Here is a 20,472-nt window from a genome sequence, read left to right as displayed (position 1 = left end):
AAAATACACTTTTCCCGAAAGGTTTCCACAATTTTGGCCATTTCTGTACATGAACCTGTATACGAAAATTAGCACTACTCAGGTGACCCTGAGGACACAATTAAACCTCTAAATCCCTCTAAACAACCCTCTAAAAGGATGCAGAACACCGGCTGCCTGCAAGGAATATAAATCCTTCCATTCCCCACCATTCAGTTCAGATTTGAAGAAGCTTCTTGGATGAGAAGCGAAACGTCTTCGAAGAAAAAAACAAGAAGAAAATCCAGTTGCCTCCTGAAAAAAGCACCTTTGGGACAAACATGACCTGGATGACTGAGAATCTCTACAGATGTTTTGTCCTAGATACAATTGTGAGGATAAAACATTGGGGGTTTCTGGCCTGAGGAAAAATGCTTTATAAATGTAAATAACTAAGGGGGGGGAGGGGTGGAAAAACTCCGTCTGACCTGTTTTCGGAGATTTGGGCTGGGCGGTGCTGTTGTTTTCTTTGAGTTCTGAGTTGGGGTAATATAGATCTTCCAGGTGGCCAGGCAGCCCTGAGGTTTCTCTGCTGCGTAGCTCCTCCATAAAGTCTACAGGGTGTAAAAATAGGTGTTGGCTATCTCATAGCGAAGACGGCGGTTGATTTATTTTTTATTTTCACTTCTTTATTTTAATTTTCCAACACGAGAGTGCTACAGTTTCTCCGGAACCTTCTTCTCTCTCCCCCCCCCCCCCGCCTCCTCCCGTCCCTCAACGGCCACAGATGGAAATGACCACTTCAGCTCAACTTCTTTCTCTGTCATTTCCTTCTTATCAGTTCGGTTCATTTTTCCAATTTGTAATTACGGTTCAGTATTTACCTGAATTAGAGATGCCGCTGCAGGAATCTGCCGGTTGAAATGTTTCTGGCGCTGTTTCTGTTGGACTTTAAGGGCGAATCCTGATCCCAGAATCCCCTGAAAACCAAAGGAAACTATTTTTTTAAAAAAAATCTTTAATCATGACACGGTCTTCTTTTGTTCCTTTATCATTATCGGTTACTTTTTGCTTAGTTAACTCCAGTGGTGGTATTCAGCCAGTTTTACCCGGTTCGAACGAACCGATAGCAGCGGTTGCGGGAGGCTCCGCCCACCCACCCGGATATCATCATCTCCCGTTTTTGATGCTTTGCGCATGCGCGGAAGACTCTGTGCATGCACAGAGGTGGCGTGGGCGAGCGAAGTGAGTGCTCACGCGCACGCACTCACATTTGCAAACCGGTAGCGAAGGCAAGCGAATACCACTCCTGGTTTACTCCAGTGTTTTAAAACATTGTTGCACATTGCCTTCAGATGCTTTGTAGCCTTGCAACTAGCAAATAGTATAAATAAAGAAATGAACAAGTCTTCATTTGAAGTACATAAAAAGGGGACAGAGCTTTTGTTTGAATGTTTGAGGCCACCATCCCTGGTCTAAATCATCTTGCATAAGCCGATACTTTAGGCAGAGGAACAATCTTCAAAATCAGAAGGGTTGCTTTGTTGCATCATATTTTGACTCATAGAAAATAGAACAATAGAGTTGGAAAGGACCTTGGAGATCTTCTAGTCCCAGTCCACTGCTCATCCAGGAGACCTGATACCATTCTGGGCAAATAGCTATCCAATCTCTTTTTTTAAAACCCCCAATAATGGAACGCCCAAAACTTCCTGGGGCAAACCATTCCACTGATTATTATTTTTTTTTAATTTGCATTTATATCCCGCCCTTCTCCGAAGACTCAGGGTGGCTTACACTATGTTAAGCAATAGTCGTCATCCATTTGTATATTATATACAAAGTCAACTTATTGCCCCCAACAATCTGGGTCCTCATTTTACCTACCTTGTGAAGGATGGAAGGCTGAGTCAACCTTGGGTCTGGTGGGGCTTGAACTTGCAGTAATTGCAAGCAGCTGTGTTAATAACAGACTGTCTTAGCAGTCTGAGCCACCAGAGGCCCAGATTAATTATTATCACTGTCAGGAAATTTTATCCTTAGCTCCAGGTTGGATCTCTCTTTGATAACCTTCCATCCATTACTTCTTTTCTTGCCCTCAGATGCTTTGGAGCAGGGGTCACCAATCTTTCGGACCTTAGGGACCACTAAATTCATCATTTTAAATCCCGAGGACCGCTAATATGAATTTTTTAAAACGATAAATAGTATTTAGTTTTATTTAAAATAAAAAATGCAAATAATTTTTTTGCGGACCACCAAAATTTTCTCGCAGACCACCAGTGGTCCACGGACCACTGGTTGGTGACCATTGCTTTGGAGAATAGGTCAACAACCCCGTCTTCTCTGTGACAGCCCCTTAAAACTGGAAAACTGATACCATGTACCCCCAACTCCCTTAATTCATTGGACTAGACATACCTAGTTCCCTCAATTGTTCATTGCTGTTGGGACCCAGGCCCAAGTAGGTAGTAGGAAACTCAGTCCGTGAAAAAACAAACTTTATTCGAACAGCTGAGAATTACTTCATTCTCAACGTAGTTCAACTAAATTAAAGCAAATTCCTCCCAACACAAATTCCTCAATCCTATCTCAAACCGTGGTCCAATTAGGCAAACTGCCAAAGGCCTTTCTTGGCAAACGTTCGGAAGTCAAAAAAATAATGCAAGACGTAGGTGAAGCAGAAGATGCAGCTACCAATGTTGTTTTCTGGCAAAGCCCAAACGCCGTTGCTGGTCTGTTTTAAGCCTTACGGGAGGGGCCAATGATCTCTTGGCCCTACTCCCGAGTCGTCCTCTCTGCTTGAGCTGCTCTTGCCTTCTGGCAGCTCTTCTCATGCGTGCATTAGGAACAGGCTCCTCCTGTTCCTCTGCCTCACTACTGTCAGGCTGTGGAGGCACCTCAGCCTCATCGCTATCCAACTCCATTGCCAGCTCCGCAGGCTGCTGACAGACCACAACAATTGTAGGGTTTAGTTATTCAATTCAATTCAATTCAATTCAATTCAATTCAAACCTTTATTGTCAGAGTAAAACATGTGTACAATGAGCTTGGCTGAGTCTTCCTTTGTTCACACACACACACACACACACACACACACACACACACACACCACAATATTATTTATTTATTTATTTTATTTGATCGTATTTATATACCGCCCTATCTCCCGAAGGACTCAGGGCGGTTTACAGGCACTTAAAAACACATAAACACATAAATACAATATAAAAACAATTAAAAAACTCACAGTGAAAGATAAAAAGAAAATCCCTAGCCCAGTGAATCCTGCTAACAAACACTCAGTCCTATTGCACTATGTGAACTTAATGCATGTCGCGCCGGCCCCGCAAGTCAATTGTACTATGTTGTTGTAGAGTTATTTTTCATTCAGGAAAATAACGCACATTTAATTGCAATGTACAATATCCTCGGTTACATTACTGACAGTTTGCCAAAGACAGCTATCTTTTTAGGTGTCCTGGATGAGTACTGATGACATTTAGTACTGCATTCTCTATTGTGTCCCACTATATACTGTATTTTAGCTTTATAAAGTTACAGTACCGGCACATTTAATTGCAATGCCAAACGGGAAATACAATTCAATTCAATCCCTTATTGTCAGAGTACAACATATGTACAATGAGATTGGCTGAGCCTCCCTTCGTGCACCCCCCCCCAACACAATACAACTCACAGTGAAAGACCCAAATTTTTTTTTACTTATTTTATCACCTACGTTGCTCATCTCTGGACTCCTTCTAGGTTCTCAGCATCTTTTTTTGTATCGTGGTGACCAAAACTGGATGCAGTACTCCAAGTGTGGTCTCACCAGTGAAATACAAAGCAGCAATGTCACGTCATGTGATCTTAAAACTATCTCTCTGATGATGCAACCTAGGACTGCATTGGCTTTTTTGGCAGCTGCAGCACGCTGCTTGGCTCATACTTAATACTCATATACTCACTGCAGGCAGAGCAAAGAATGAGATTGCAAACACAGAGAAACAGGAGGCGATTGTCTTGCCGATCCATGTCTGTGGCACTTTATCCCCGTAGCCAATCGTTGTCACCGTCACCTACGCAAAGAGAGAAGAAAGGGTATCATTTGCCTGGAATAGATAGATAGATAGATAGATAGATAGATAGATAGATAGATAGATAGATAGATACGCATTAACCAGGGTGGCACAGTGGTTAGAATGCAGGACAGCAGGTTACTTCTGTTGGCGGCTTTGCCTGCAATTTGGCAGTTTGAATCTCACCAGGCTCAAGGTTGACTCAGCCTTCCAATGTCAGTGGTGGGATTCAGTCAGTTCGGGCCAGTTTGGGCGAACCGGTAGTTAAATTGCTGGCTGGCCCTTCCCCTCCACACCCCACCCCTTCCAAGAGTCCCCAAGTGCCCCATTTTTGCTCCCAGGAGGCTGCAGGGAGTCCTACTAGGCCCAAAATGGGACATGGGGAGTGGCGCATCCCCCCCACATCTCATTTTTGCTCCCAGGGGGGTGCAGGAGGCCGAGATCTGCCTGTGACATGCCCACCATGGCCACGCCCACCCAGCCGGTCATTAGGGTAGAGAACCAGTTGTTAAATTATTTGAATCCCACCTCTGCCTTCCATCCTTCCGAGGTGGGTAAAACGAGGACCAGATGGTTGGGGGCAAAAGGCTGATTCTGTAAACTGCTTAGAGAGGGCTGTAAAGCACTGTGAAGCGGTATATAAGTCTAAGTGCTATTGCTATTGCTATTAGGATTTAGTCTCCAATGGTTACTTATGGCTCCCAAACTTGGAGTCTGAAAAAAGGAAGATAGGAGAAGGGTGGATGCCTTTGTATTATGGTCCTGGAGGAGACTATTACGCATCCCATGGACCGTAAAAATAACAAACAAAGAAGTCTTAGACTCAGCCTCACCAAAAATATCACTTGAAGCCAAGATTGCAAACAGAGGCTGTCAGTCTTTGGTCATGCCATGAGAGCTGACTCGCTCAAAAAATCAGAATAACAATAGAAATTGGCCATAAATCAATTGTAATTTATATTTGCCAGACCCATGAGTGGTGATTATAAAGAATGAGTTAAAGACTTGTATATTCATCCTTTTCCAATCGCAGGCACATAAGTGCTCTTAAGAAACTCGCATAGTTTCTGAAGATGGAACTTATTTTTAGTTATAATTAACAACAGCAGTGATCATTCTGTTTTCCCTGTTAATCTCATTAGACTGAATCATCCTTATGTAATGGAATAAATTCTTATTGCAAAGTTTTCAAATCTAAGTATAGAACTTCTTCTTTTACCCTCTATCATTCCCAGAATTAGGCTCTTCTCCAGTGAGTCCTTCCTTCTCATTACATGGCCAAAGTATTTGAGTTTCACATTCAGGATCTGGCCTTCTAAAGAGCAGTCAGGGTTGATCTCCTCTAGGACTGACCGGTTTGATTATTTAACCTGATTAAAGATAACAGTAAAGGTTCCCGTCGCACATATGTGCTAGTTGTTCCCGACACTAGGGGGCAGTGCTCATCTCCGTTTCAAAGCTGAAGAGCCAGCGCTATCCGAAGACATCTCCATGGTCATGTGGCCAGCATGACTCAACGCCAAAGGCGCATGGAATGCTGTTCCCTTCCCATCAAAGGTGGTCCCTATTTTTCTACTTGCATTTTTACCTGCTTTCGAACTGCTAGGTTGGCAGAAGCTGGGACAAGTAACGGGAGCTCACCCTGTTACGCGGCACTAGGGATTCGAACCATTGAACTGTTGAACTTTTGATCGACAAGCTCAGAGTCTTAACCACTGAGCCACCACATCCCTATTAACCTGATTACTTAACCACTAAATTAAACTGGCTCTCGTTTCTATAAAATCTCCCTCTTTAATCAAGTTTCCAGGGACCGCACAGCTGCCACCTCTCCTTTGAGGCTCTGATGCAAATACTATGTATCTTCCTATGATATCCAGAGAACAAGACTTACCACTCCCCACCAGAGAGCATCAGCATAGCTGGAGAACCCAGTTTGTCCCTCTTCATCCACGGCGTCTTTCTCAGCAAGGTAGACAAAATAGGAGGAGAAGATTAGGCCCAAGAATCCAATGTATAGGGTAGTGATGAGTTCCTAAGGCGAAACAACAATGAATTTCTTAAGAGCTTGCAAGCTTGGACATAATAGCAATAGCACTTAGACTTACATACCGCTTCACATGGCTTCACAGCCCTCTCTAAGCGGTTTTATAGAGTCAGCCTACTGCCCTCAACAATCTGGTTCTGTTGTGGCTCCCGCCTCCGAACCTGGCCCCATGCCTGAAAGTGCCTTGGAACCGGGCCTGCTGCCAGAAAGTGACTCAGAGCCAGGTCTGCTGCCAGAAAGTGATTTGGACAGTGAGGGGAAAGGGCCGTCAGGACTTACCTCGGAAGCACTGGCCTCCCTGGATCAGCTCCAGGAGCCAGAAGCAGGCCAAGTGAAAGAGATAACGAGGCCTCCTTCTCCTGACTCTTCCCCACCCCCCAGGCCACGCCTGCAGACCCAGCTGACAGCAATCAGGCTTGGCTCAATCCCAGGTTTCGTAGGCAGAAGAGAAGGGAACGACAGAAACAGGAGAGGGGCAGGCCTAGGAAGTGCTGAGTCATGGAGCCACACCCCACAGGATATAAAAGGCAGCAAGAGCTGGTGTGTCTCTTTGTATCAGGCAAATCCATGGATTGACTAGAGCTGAAGGTTGTGACTCACCAGCGTCTTGGCAGCTATCGAGGGCTCTTGGCAGACACTGATTTTTTTGCTGCCAGAGCTGATAAGAGCCGGCTAATTAAGCCATCATTCGGATGGAGGCGAGGAGGACACAACAGGCTCCTCATTTTACTCACGTTGGAAGGATGGAAATCTGAGTCAAGCATGAGCTCCATCAGGATCGAATGCCTGGCAGTGGACAGAGTCAGCCTGCAATGCTGCATTCTAACCACTCTGCCACCATGGCTCTTACAATTTATATATTTTATATATATATATCTATAGCAATAGCAATAGCACTTAGACTTATATACCGCTTCACAGGGCTTTACAGCCCTCTCTAAGCGGTTTGACTTTGTATATAATATACAAAAGGATGAAGACTATTGCTTGACATAGTGTAAGCCACCCTGAGTCTTCGGAGAAGGGCGGGATATAAATGCAAATTAAATTAAATTTTAAAAAAACACCGTTCCTGTCCTATTGTTTTCTTTCATTATATCCAATCATGTTTGACACGGTACCTGACGATGTATGAATACCACAGACCCCAAGAGTCTCCAAGTCCCACCTTGTCGGTCTACATGAAGCATGCGAAGGATCTGCAGAAACCGGATTCCCCTTAAAAGAAACATTGGAAGAAAAAATGTAGAGTGAAGATCAAGACTAGTGTCAAGGTCTGGAATTAAGAGTGATGGGGAGGCTGGCATTTAAGATAACTTTTATTGTCATTTTTTTTTCTGTGAGCACACACTGGCCCATGTTAATGAAAATGAAATTCTCATGCCAGCTCTTCAAAAGAAAGTGTATTTCTACCCAAACACATACATAGCACATGTAATATACATGCATAAAATATACCTGCACCATACATACCTCTACCTCTATCTATCTAACATCTGTCTGTTTGTCTGTCTGTCTGTCTGTCTGTCTGTCTATCTATCTATCTATCTATCTATCTATCTATCTATCTATCTATCTATCTATCTATCATCTATCTATCTGTCTATCTACCTACCTACCTATCTACGTACCTACCTGCCTCTCTCTCTCTCTCTCTCTCTCTCTCTCTCTCTCTCTCTCTCTCTCTCTCTCTCTCATCTATTAATCCTGTCCATTTTGAATACCTAGCAGAAGACTTGTGCTGATACCTACGTTATGTACACACATTTCGGGGGGGGAGGTGTATTCTGCAAAGTGCAGAACAGCAGTCAAGAATAGTAAACCAAAGAAACTAAGACCTCAAGTAAGAAATACATTTAAATCCAGTTTGCCTAATCTGCAATTACACAACTCTCTCCAAACCATCCTTTCTCCTATGTTCTTTTTGTTCTATAAACCTCGTACAAAACGTCATTCCTTTTAGCATCTCACAACCTCCATCCAAGTATAATTGATCTTCAGATCAGATCGGTTTAACAGAGTTGGAAGGGACCTTGTAGGTCATTTAGTCCAACACACCCACCCACCCAAGCAGGAGACCCTACACCATTTCTGACAGATGGCAGTCCAGCCTTTTCTTGGAAACTTCCAGTGATGAAGCTCTCACAACTTCTGAAGGCAACTTCTGTTCCATGGGCTGATTGTTCTCACTGTCAGAAAATTTCTCCTTATTTCCAGATTGAATCACTCCTTGTTCGATTTCCATCCTTTGTTCCTTGCCTGGCCTTCGGATGCTTTGGAAAATAGCTTGACCCCCTTCCTCCTCTCTGTGGCAGCCCCTCAAATATTGTCATGTCTCCCCTGGTCCTTCTCTTCACTAGACTAGCCATGCCCACTTCCCGCAACCGTTCTTAATATGATTTAGCGTCCAATCCCCTAATCATCTTGGCTGCTCTTCTCTGCACATTTTCATTTCCTCTTGACCCTCTTTTCCTCTTTCTTTGTAGACTTGTTTTGATTTTGATCTTTCATTCTCAATTTTCACGTTACATTGTGATTAGAACTCATGGCCTTTTACAGGCAGTCCTTGAATTACAATCACAACTGAGCCCAAAATTTCTGATGTGAAGCAAGGTTTAACAATACACGTTACGATCTTTTTGCCACGATTGTTACGTGAATCACTGCAGTTGTTAAGCAAATCATGCGGTCACTAAGCAAATCTGGTTTCCCCCGCTGACTTTGCTTGTGGGGAGCTGGCTGGAGAAGGTTACAAATGGGGAAGCAGATTCTTATATAGAATAGAATTTTATTGGCCAAGTGTGATTGGACACACAAGGAATTTGTCTTGGTGCATATGCTCTCAGTGTACATAAAAGAAAAGATACGTTCATCAAGGTACAACATTTACAACACAATTGATGGTCAATATATCAATATAAATCATAAGGATTGCCAGCAACAAGTTATAGTCATACAGTCATAAGTGGAAAGAGATTGGTGATGGGAACTATGAGAAGATTAATAGTAGTGCAGATTCAGTAAATAGTCTGACAGTGTTGAGGGAATTATTTGTTTAGCAGAGTGATGGCCTTCGGGAAAAAACTGTTCTTGTGTCTAGTTGTTCTGGTGTGCAGTGCTCTATAGCGTCGTTTTGAGGGTAGGAGTTGAAACAGTTTATGTCCAGGATGCGAGGGATCTGCAAATATTTTCACGGCCCTCTTCTTGATTCGTGCAGTATACAGGTCCTCAATGGAAGGCAGGTTGGTAGCAATTATTTTTTCTGCAGTTCTAATTATCCTCTGAAGTCTGTGTTTTTCTTGTTGGGTTGCAGAACCGAACCAGACAGTTATAGAGGTGCAAATGACAGACTCAATAATTCCTCTGTAGAATTGGATCAGCAGCTCCTTGGGCAGTTTGAGCTTACTGAGTTGGCGCAGAAAGAACATTCTTTGTTGTCCTTTTTTAATGATGTTTTTGATGTTAGCTGTCCATTTGAGATCTTGCGATATGATAGAACCTAGAAATCTGAAGGTTTCTACTGTTGATACTGTGTTGTCAAGTATTGTGAGAGGTGGAAGTATGGAAGGGTTTCTCCTAAAGTCTACCACCATTTCTACGGTTTTGAGTGTGTTCAGTTCCAGATTGTTTTGGTTGCACCACAAGGCTAGTCGTTCGACCTCTCGTCTATATGCGGATTCGTCATTGTCTCGAATGAGACCAATCACTGTTGTGTCATCTGCGAACTTCAGTAGCTTAACAGATGGATCATTGGAGATGCAGTCTCCAATATATTGGTGCTATTGCGTCTTTTGATAATGGTTCATTCCTTGCACGAGATTGCATACTTCTGGCTTCCTTGTCAATGGCATTTGGGTCAAAACCTTGACAGCAGCTCACAACCAAAGAAACCAAATTTTTAGCGCCCGCACAGATAGGTTTATTGCAAGGAAAAAAATATGCAAAGTTATAGAACCTTGGAAAGTGGATCATATTATCTTGTCTCTTCTTCATCTGTATACCTCATCTTCATTTTCTTAATTCACTTCATCTTCTTAATTGCTGTTGATCTTCTTTCTATCTAATAATGTCTCAGAGGGGTATGAATAGCTTATCTCAAACCCGTCCTTTGATAGTTTTACATGCATTATAAAATCACGACATTTATGCTACTGGCAATAAAAAAATATATGCATATTGGCAGGGTGCAAAGTTGAAAAGCAGGATATTTTTAAATCATTTATCAAAACTGCTTCAACATACCTTATTGCCGAGGTAGCGAACACCTGTCCATTTGATCCCACACTCAGAACGATAATGGAAGCTATCACAACTATGAGATCTGTTGATAAAGCATATGAAGTATCTGCTTAACACCATTTATGAAAAGAAACCTTTCACAAAACATACCTTGATATTATGTAAAGCGATTTTCTTACACGGGTTTGAAATTAACCATCCCAGTTTAGAGATATTACCTCAGCTACTCCAGTGCAGTATTTTAGAATAGAATAGAATTTTTTATTGGCCAAGTGTGATTGGACACACAAGGAATTTGTCTTGGTGCATATGCTCTCAGTGTACATAAAAGAAAAGATATGTTCATCAAGAATCATAAGATACAACACTTAATGATATAGGTTACATATAAGCAATCAGGAAACAAAATCAATTGCTTATTATCAATTATTTATTGCATTGTTAATTGCCAGAACTTCACAACATATCTGATTGCACAAATGTCCGTATATCTTGATAAGAAAGCAATAACATAAAACAGCGGACAGCCTTCGTAGGCCTTCTGGAAAATTTATACAGTAATGATATATAAAGGTGAAAGAAGAATGGTTACGACTAGCAATAACATCCCTCATTTCTGAATGTCTTTGCAGTTCTTGATACACTAGATCTGTGATTCCCAACCTCAACAGCTTTTAAAATGTGTAGAATTCAATTTCCAGAATTTCCAAGCCGATATGCTTGTCTAAGGAATTCTGGGAGATGAAGTTCACCCATGTTGCTGTGTTGTGACCGAGGCCCAAGTAGTGATTACCAAACACAATTCAGTCCTGAACAAACTTATTTTATTAAAACAGCTGAGAATTAATTCATTCTCAGCTTAGTCCAAAACAAATTCTTTGTAAACAGTCCTTCAGTCTTATCACCAGCCTTTGTTGTCTTTGGCAACCTGTCAAAGGCTTTTCTTGGCAAAAACCCCACAAAGTTCAAGAGACGCTGACAAGAAGCAGTGGAATCAACATTGCTGCTCTTTTAAGCCTTATGAGAGTGGACAATCATCTTCTGGCCTTACTCCTGAGTCGCCCTTTTTGGTTCAGCTGCTCTTGCCTTCTGGCAGCTCTTCACATGCGTGCACTAGGAACAGGCTCCTCCTGTTCCTCTGCCTCTCTGCTATCCGCCTCTGGAGGCTCCAGAGTCTGTGCATCACTCCCAGATGGCCCTGGCCCCATCTCTGCAGAGCCCTCGTCTGGGCCTTCCCCTGACTCCAGGACTGTCCCATTGTCCTCCCCAGCCTCTTCACTGACCAACTCCGCTGCCAGCTCCGCAGGCTGCTGGCGGACCACAACATGCTTTTGCTGAGGTTAAGAAACACTCAGCATTACACAACTGGAACATTATTTTAAAGAAAGGCTCACCTATTATCGATATCGGCTTCCTGGCAAAACGTATTCGTCCTTTGATACCAACATATTTGCTTCTGCAACCCGCAGACCAGAGCCTCACCACATATTCAGCACCGAAAAAGACTACCAGGACAATTTCCTAAAATCGGGAACAATGATGCTTATTTTTAACATTCTTTTAAAATATGCGTTTACATCAACCATTCAGAAAACATTCTATATTAAAAAAAAAAAGCGGTACAATGCCAAGGGCAGCCCCTTGCCTGCTTGCCAGCCCTAAGACACCATCTTCCACACCTGATCTTGGCACATTGGGGGACACACTTGTCTCCCAACAATTCCTAGGGCCATGATGGCGAATGTATGGCACACGTGCCACAGCTGGCATGCAGAGCCCTCTCTGTGGGCACGCGAGCCATTGCCCAGCTCACCTGCACCGCGCATGCGTGCGCTCACCTCCCGCCAGCCAGCTGACTTTCGGGATGCTTCGGGGGGCAGGGCGCATGCGGGAGATGTACGTGCTTACGCAGGGAGTGGGAGCAGAGCATGGGGATGTGGCGTGCCCCCCAGCCCGTTTTTGGGCCCAGGAGGCTGCAGGGAGGCCTGCTAGGCCAAAAATAGGAGGTACTGGGGGGTGCAGCCTGCCTCCCCCCCCCACAGCCTGTTTTTGGGCCCAGGAGTCTGCAGGGAGGCCTGCTGGCCTGTGATGGTGAACCTATGGCACGTGTGCCGAAGGTGGCACGCGGAGCCAAATTGATGGGCACGCAAGCTCAGCTCCGGCCAGCTGATTTTCGGGCCTTCTGGGCACACTGGAAGTAGGGAAACAGACTGTTTCTGGCCTCTGGAGGGCCTGGGAGGGTGGGGAAAGTCCATGTTTTGCTCTCCCCAGGCTCCAAGAAAGGCTCTGGAGTCTGAGGAGAGCAAAAAAATGGGCTTCCAGTCCCACCAGAAGTCAGCAAATGGGCTGTTTCTGGCCTCCGGAGGACCTCCAGCGGGGTGGGGAAGGCTGTTTTCTCCCTCCCCAGGCTCCTAGAAAGCCTCTGGAGCCTGGGAAGGGAGAAAAATGGGCCTACCGGGCCCACCGGGCCATCATCTGCCAAAAGCGGGGAGAGCACAGGGGGTCGTGCGCGCATGCACGGGGGGTAAGGCGCATAGAATTATAGGTGTGGGCATGCATGTGCATGATCCCCCCCCGCTCCCCCTGCTTTTGGCACATGATGGCAAAAAGGTTAACCATCACTGCCCTAGGCGTTTGCTTCATTAGACTAGATATATCCATTTTTTACAACCGTTCATCATTTTCAGCTGCCAGCCCCCTAATCATCTTTATTGCTCTTCTCTGCACTCTGTCCAGAGTCTCAACTTCTTCTTTTTTGTATTATGGTGACCAGAACTGGACACATTGTTCCAAAGGAGATCTTACTAAGGCAGTATATAACAATACCAATATTTCATGTGATCTATCCCTCTGTTGATGAAGCCTAGGAATGTGTTGACTTTTTTGGCTACTCCACACACTCATTGGTGGGATTCAGCCGGTTCGGACAAACCGGTAGTTAAATTGCTGACTGGCCTCGCCCTTTCCTGCCCCTTCCAGGAATCTCTATGCACCCCATTTTGGCTCCTAGTTAAGTCCAGGGAGGCCTCCTAGGCCCAAAATGGGGCACAGGGGAGTGTGGCACAGCCCCTCCCATGGCCTGTTTTTGCTCCTAGGAGGCTGCAGGGAGGCCTACCAGGCCCAAAACAAGGCATGGAGGGGTGCGGTGCCCCCCCTCAGTACATTTTTGCTCCTAGGGGGGTCCAGGAGGCCGAGTGCTGCCTGTCACACACCCCTGGCCACGCCCACCATGACCACGCCCACCCAGGTGGTCATTAGGGCAGAGAACCAGTTGTTAAATTATTTGAATCCCACCACTGCACACACTGCTAGCTCATACTTAAGTGGTTGTCCATGAAGACTCCAAGTTCCCTCTCATAATTGCTACTGTTGAGCCAGGTACCACCTATTTTATACCTGTGCATTTATTATTATATCTTATGATAATTCTGCACTGGTTTCAGTAGCTTTTTCTCAGGTACCAGAACATGTCAAAATAGCACATTGTACGGTATATCATAAATAAATCCGGTCTTTTCACTTGTTCACTTTTTCACAGAAAGATCCCAGCTTGTCTGCACTACATGCAATTTATCTAATATTTCAAAGTAGATCACTTACCATCCAAAAAAGCGTTCCGGTGGCAAATTCTGCGTAATGTTCTATAGTAGACAGAACACTGAAAATTAAACAAACCAGCACCAGCAGAAATCTACAAATAAAAAAAAAAGTAATAACCAAAAAGCCGTTATTCATTTATAGTTTTCTCCTCTTTTAAGCAATATGCTTATTTTAAACAATCGATGGATACTGAGACATTTGGAGACCTTTATAAATTTATAAATTGACACATTTATCTACTCAACCTTTACCAACCCAAAGACCAAACTTCCCCACATCTGTGGCGTTGATGAAATTTAAGCTGGAAATATGAATTATATTTGGGACACTGTTTAAGGAAGAAAGGTATATTATAGAAGAATTTCTGATGAATACTGGAAGATGGAATATCGTTTTGGTCTTGATCGATGAAGATTGGATATTATTGATGAATTGGAAATACTAATTTAATTGGAAGATTCTGAAGATTTTAGGAGTGGAATGGACTGATATATAATGGACTGGAAGAAGAATGTACTTTTTTGTTTCTGGAAGGGGAGTTAAGGTCTTAGAGAGAGGAGTGACTATGGATTTGAATTATGTTGTATTTTAATTTATGATTGTTAATTTTATACCCTGTACTTTGTTCTGGGAAGTCTCGGGGGGTGGGAGGGGGGAGGGAGGGGAAATGGGGAGAGGGGGGGAGATGAAGGATCAATGTAAAGGAATGATTGAAGATATGTAATTAAGAAATAGAAATAATTTGAAATGAAAGCGGGGCTGCTCAGCTGCCATTTCAGAAGGGAATGGAAAGGGAGAGGAGTGAGTGAAGGAAGAAAGTAGGTAGGAAAGAGAGAGGTAGAAAAGGGGGAAAGGAGAGGAAGAAGAAAGGGGAAAGAGAGAGGGTTAGAAAGGGTGGAAGAGAAGAGTAGGGATGTAGAAAAGCGAAGGAGAGGAAGGATGAAGAAAGTAGAAGAAAGTATCTAGTATGGTAATGAAATGTTGGCAATCCCAAAACCAAGCTAAAAGAATTTTCACAACCCAGCATGCCGGCCTGGAGCTATGAATACTGTCTAGTATGGTGGCAGCTTTAAGATGCGTGGCCTTAAAAGAGCAATATTTAAAAGGGGAATGAGAAGAGTAACTGGAAAAATATTGCAAACTATGAGAGCAAATACAAATAAGGAGGGGAGGAAGAGACAAGGAGAAAAAAAAGAAGGGAGGAAAAAGAAATACAAAGCTAAAGGACCATATTGAGACTAAAAGGGAAAAGGTAAAAACGGGGAAAGAGGGGAGAAGGGGAGTAGACGGAAATATAGGACAAGCAAAGAGAGCAGAGAACTTTAAGAGAAAAAAGGAGAAAAAGAGGAAAAAGAGGAAAAATAAAAAACGACTGAGAATATAATAATTGGTTGAAGCACTAATAATGAAACCTGAAAGCACAAAATGAGCTGGCAAGATATAAAATGGTTTAAATGTTAATAATGGAAACTGTATAAAGGTTATTATGGAATTTACCAAAACGGCTGGAAATGATACTATGAAGAAAAACTAAGTTTTTCTTTTTCTTTTTTCCTTTTCGACTATGGTTAATACTACATGAATTGTCATTGAATTGCAACTATATGACTGATTTTGATGTCTGATAAGTAGAAATATATAAAAGGTTACAAATATTAAATGGGAATAAAAGAATTTAATATAATGTGAGTAAGAAGAGTGGGGGAAGAGAATTTAGGGTGAAGGGTAAGATTAGATATACAATAAATAATAAAAGAGAGAAAATAAAATGATAGAAAATATATTAATGAAAACATGTAAGACGTGTTGGAAAAGAACTAAAAGTTGTATGAATATGAAACCTGGCCAATATTCTGTTCAGAAAAAATTCTTGTAGGACAAGAAGCAATGGGTGGAAACTAGTCAAGAAGAGAAGCAACTTAGAACTAAGGAGAAATTTTCTGACAGTTAGAACAAGTAATTGCCTCCAGAAGTTGTGAATGCTCTAACATTGAAAGTTTTTAAGAAGATGTTGGATAACCATTTGTCTAAAGTGGTGTAGGGTTTCCTGCCTAAACAGGGGGTTGGACTAGAAAACCTCTAAGGACCCTTCCAACTGTTCTTGGATGAATTCTGTTATTCATCCAAGAAGCTTCTTCAGAGTTAGAGAAGTTTCTTAGATGAGAAGCGAAGCGTCTTCAAAAGAAAAAAAACATGAAAGTCCAGTTGCCTCCTGAAAGCACAAAATGAGCTGGCAAGATATAAAATGGTTTAAATGTTAATAATGGAAACTGTATAAAGGTTATTATGGAATTTACCAAAACGGCTGGAAATGATACTATGAAGAAAAACTAAGTTTTTCTTTTTCTTTTTTCCTTTTCGACTATGGTTAATACTACATGAATTGTCATTGAATTGCAACTATATGACTGATTTTGATGTCTGATAAGTAGAAATATATAAAAGGTTACAAATATTAAATGGGAATAAAAGAATTTAATATAATGTGAGTAAGAAGAGTGGGGGAAGAGAATTTAGGGTGAAGGTTAAGATTAGATATACAATAAATAATAAAAGAGAGAAAATAAAATGATAGAAAATATATTAATGAAAACATGTAAGGCGTGTTGGAGAAGAACTAAAAGTTGTATGAATATGAAACGTGGCCAATATTCTGTTCAGAAAAAATTCTTGTAGGACAAGAAGCAATGGGTGGAAACTAGTCAAGGAGAGAAGCAACTTAGAACTAAGGAGAAATTTCCTGACAGTTAGAACAAGTAATCAGTGGAACAACTTGCCTCCAGAAGTTGTGAATGCTCCAACACTGGAAGTATTTAAGAAGATGTTGGATAACCATTTGTCTGAAGTGGTGTAAGGTTTCCTGCTTAAGCAGGGGGTTGGACTAGAAGACCTCCAAGGTCCCTTCCAACTCTGTTATTCTGTTATTCATCCAAGAAGCTTCTTCAGAGTTGGAGAAGCTTCTTAGATGAGAAGCGAAGTGTCTTCAAAAGAAAAAAACAAGAAAGTCCAATTGCCTCCTGAAAAAAGCACCTTTGGGACAACCATGATCTGGATGATGGAGAATCTCTACAGACCTGTAATTATTGTTAATATTGTGACCCAGGCCCAAGTACGTAGTAGGAAACTCAGTGAAAAAATAAACAAACTTTATTCGAACAGCGGAGAATTGTTTCATTCCCAGGGTAGTTCAACTAAATTAAAGCAAATTCCTCCCAACACAAATTCCTCAGTCCTATCGCAAACCTTGATCCAATTAGGGAAACTGTCAAAGGCCTTTCTTGGCAAACGTTCAGAAGTCACAGAAATAAATGCAAGATGTAGATGAAGAAGACAACGAAGCTACCGATATTGTTTTCTAGCAAAGCCCAAACGCCGTTGCTGGTCTTTTAAGCCTTATGGGAGAGGCCAATCATCTCTTGGCCCTACTCCCGAGTTGTCCTCTTTGCTTGAGCTGCTCTTGCCTTCTGGCAGCTCTTCTCATGCGTGCATTAGGAACAGGCTCCTTCTGTTCCTCTAGTCTCACTACTATCAGACTCTGGAGTCTCTGGAGTCTACACCTCACTCCCTGATGGCCCTGGCCCCACCTCAGCCTTATCGCTGTCCCACTCTGTTGCCAGTTTCTCAGGCTGCTGGCAGACCACAACAGTTAAATTTTAATATCTTCACCTCATGTATAACTCCTTGGTGGAAATGTACAGCATGGTCTGAAATGGGAGATCGGGATGATACGCTATTTTCATCTCTTTTCCATGATTATATAAAAAAATACATGCTAACTCTGGTAGTTCCCACTCGAGAATTTGGCATTCCCCAAGCAGTTGATCCATATTTTTAAGAATATATTTTAGATAGCGCATTGGGGTCAACAGCATTTCCTCTAATAAGAGTTTCTAAGATTTCAAATTGCAGTTTAGGACGTCTTGCTATCAAAGATGACGTGCACTGGTAATAGAGCAATATGGTGCAAAGTTCTTTCCTAAATGGTTTGCTATCAGTAACCAAGATAGCAGTTGCATTAAGCATCCCCATCCTTCAGTTCCAACACCAACGCAATAAAAAAACACCTCACCCTCCCAGAAACTAAAACATACATATGTTTCTGTAATTCTGTAAATCACATTAAAAATATGGTCTGACCACAGACTAATGACTTAACAATGGCCAAAAAGCAACAGTAGGATATTTTTTTAAATAATTCAAAACTGAGAAACTCAGGTTATATTTTATCACAATTCTCGTTTCACTTATCTTCATAAAACATAGAATCATAGGGCTGGAAGGGACCCCAAAGGTCTTGTATTCTAACTCCCTGCTCAAGGCAGGAGAACTTATACCATTCTGGTCAAATGGTTGTCCAGTCTATTTTTGAAAACCTCTAGTGATGGAGCCCCAACAACTCTGGAAGGCAAGCTATTTCATTGATGAATTGTTCTTGCTGTCAGAAAAATTCTGCTTACCTCTACGTTTGATCTTCCTTTAACAACAAAACAAAAAACAAAATAGCACAACAAAGAATGTTCTTTCTGTGCCAAATCAGAAACCTCAAACTGCCCAAACAGCTGCTGATTCATTTCTACAGACGAATTATTGAGTGTCATCTGCACCTCTATAACTGTCTGGTTTGGTTCTGCAGCCCAACAAGACAGACACAGACTTCAGAGGATAATTAGAACTGCAGAAAAAACAATGGCTACCAACCTGCCTTCCATTGAGGACCTGTATACTGCATGAGTCAAAAAGAGAGCTGGGAAAATATCTACAGACCCCTCGCATCCTGGACATAAACTGTTTCAACTTCTACCCTCAAAACGACTCTATAGAGCACTGCACATCAGGACAACTAGACATAAGGACAGTTTTTTCCCGAACGCCATCACTTTGCTAAACAAATAATTCCCACAACACTGGCAAATTAACTACTAAGACTGTATTACTATTCTTCTTCTCATCCTTACTAGTATCAGGGGTGGGCTGCTGGGGATTCGCAGGGGTTCGGGAGAACCTCTAGCTAAGATTCTGTGCAGTTCAAAGAACCCCCAAATCCCACTTCTGGCTGGCCCCACCCACCCCACCCCGCCTGTCCCAGGAGGCCCCATGTGGCCCGTTTTGGATGCAGGTAAGTGCTAGGCGTGTGTGGAGGCTTGGGGAGGGTGAAAAACGGGCCTACCAGAGATTCAGGAAGTCCAGAGGGCCTCCGGAGCCTGGGGAGGCTATTTTCGCCCTCCCGGAGGCTCAACAAAAGCCTCCAGAGCCCAGGGAGGGCAAAAACGCCCCCCCCCGCACCGTGGTACAGGAGGCTGACTAGGCCATGCACACCATGGCCACACCCACCCACCAACCACACAGAGAATCCCTTGGTAACATTTTTGAAGCCCACCCACCCCTGACTAGTATCTATCTCTTCCCACTTATGACTATATCCACGTTGCTTGTATCTTTACCACTTATATTGTTTCCTAGTACGATCTGATTGCTTATTGCCTATGACTATCACTCAGTGTTGTATCTTATGATTCTATTTTTGTATGTACACTGATAGCTTATGTACCGAAGACAAATTCCTTATGTGTCCAATCAATAAAGAATTCTATTCTGTTCTGTTCTGTTCTGTTCTGTTCTGTTCTACTCTACTCTACTTTACTCTACTCTACTCTACTCTACTCCATTCCATTCCATATTCTATTCTATTCTATTCTATTCTATTCTATTCTATTCTATTCTATTCTATTCTATTCTATTCCTATTTTCTATTCCATTCCATTCCATATTCTATTCTATTCTATTCTATTCTATTCTATTCTATTCTATTCTATTCTATTCTATTCTATTCTATTCTATTCTATTCCATTCCATATTAAAAACAAAAATTATTTTATTTCCCTAAATGCAACGTTGTTTTATTTTGATTCAAAATCTGGTTCGTAAAGAACTGAATTTTGAATGAACCAATGGCAAATTTTTGCTTCCTTTTCTACACAACATATACATCCATACACAAAAATAGAAAGGGAGGTCAGCAGTGTAACACTCTTCTTTGGATTTCTGAAAAGAAAACCCTTTTGAATAATTAATCCGCTAGGAAAGTTTGTGTGATATTTGATCATGCTTATTCCCTTAAAGGATACTTTAAAATATGAAGGCATTAAACAGTGCACAAGAGTACAGTAATTGTGATGGAGTCGCTGGGGGAACACATTCCATCCAATTTTTTTTTAACTTGTTTTGACTACCAAGATCCTTCATTTAGATGGAGATCTCTACAACACATTTTCATTTGAAAATGAGAGCACCAAGGACCCTACAGTCCTCCTCCTCCTCCTCCTCCTCCTTTCCACAAACCCTACTCCCTTCCAGCACTGATGATGTTACCTAGTTTGGTAATGAAATGCCTGCAAGAAAACAACCAAGCTCAGAGGGCACCAACCTTTCATTGCAACCCTGAGCTACGAATATTCTGCTTTATTGATTTTAGAGATTGTTTTGCAAATAACTCAGGAATTCTGCCAAGACCCTTGGTCCCACTTATAATGATCCCTTGGCAATATA

At 42.3% G+C, this 20,472-nt stretch overlaps 1 protein-coding gene across 1 annotated transcript in view; it reads right to left on the bottom strand.

Annotated features, from left to right (window-relative positions):
- The window catches only part of LOC131202007 (potassium voltage-gated channel subfamily KQT member 1-like), a 144,999-nt gene that overhangs the window by 118,721 nt on the left and 5,806 nt on the right, over positions 1-20,472 (bottom strand). The window contains exons 2-9 of the mRNA XM_058190509.1: positions 13,927-14,017; positions 11,721-11,847; positions 10,330-10,408; positions 7,209-7,305; positions 5,935-6,075; positions 3,930-4,040; positions 843-938; positions 447-572 (exon numbers count right to left, since the gene is read on the bottom strand). Of these exons, the coding sequence (XP_058046492.1) occupies positions 447-572; positions 843-938; positions 3,930-4,040; positions 5,935-6,075; positions 7,209-7,305; positions 10,330-10,408; positions 11,721-11,847; positions 13,927-14,017 (868 nt within the window). The remainder of the gene's footprint in view (positions 1-446; positions 573-842; positions 939-3,929; positions 4,041-5,934; positions 6,076-7,208; positions 7,306-10,329; positions 10,409-11,720; positions 11,848-13,926; positions 14,018-20,472) is intronic.

This window comes from Ahaetulla prasina, chromosome 7 (assembly GCF_028640845.1).
Source record: "Ahaetulla prasina isolate Xishuangbanna chromosome 7, ASM2864084v1, whole genome shotgun sequence".
Classification (NCBI taxonomy): Eukaryota; Metazoa; Chordata; class Lepidosauria; order Squamata; family Colubridae; genus Ahaetulla; species Ahaetulla prasina.
This window is presented reverse-complemented; position numbering and strand designations above follow the sequence as displayed.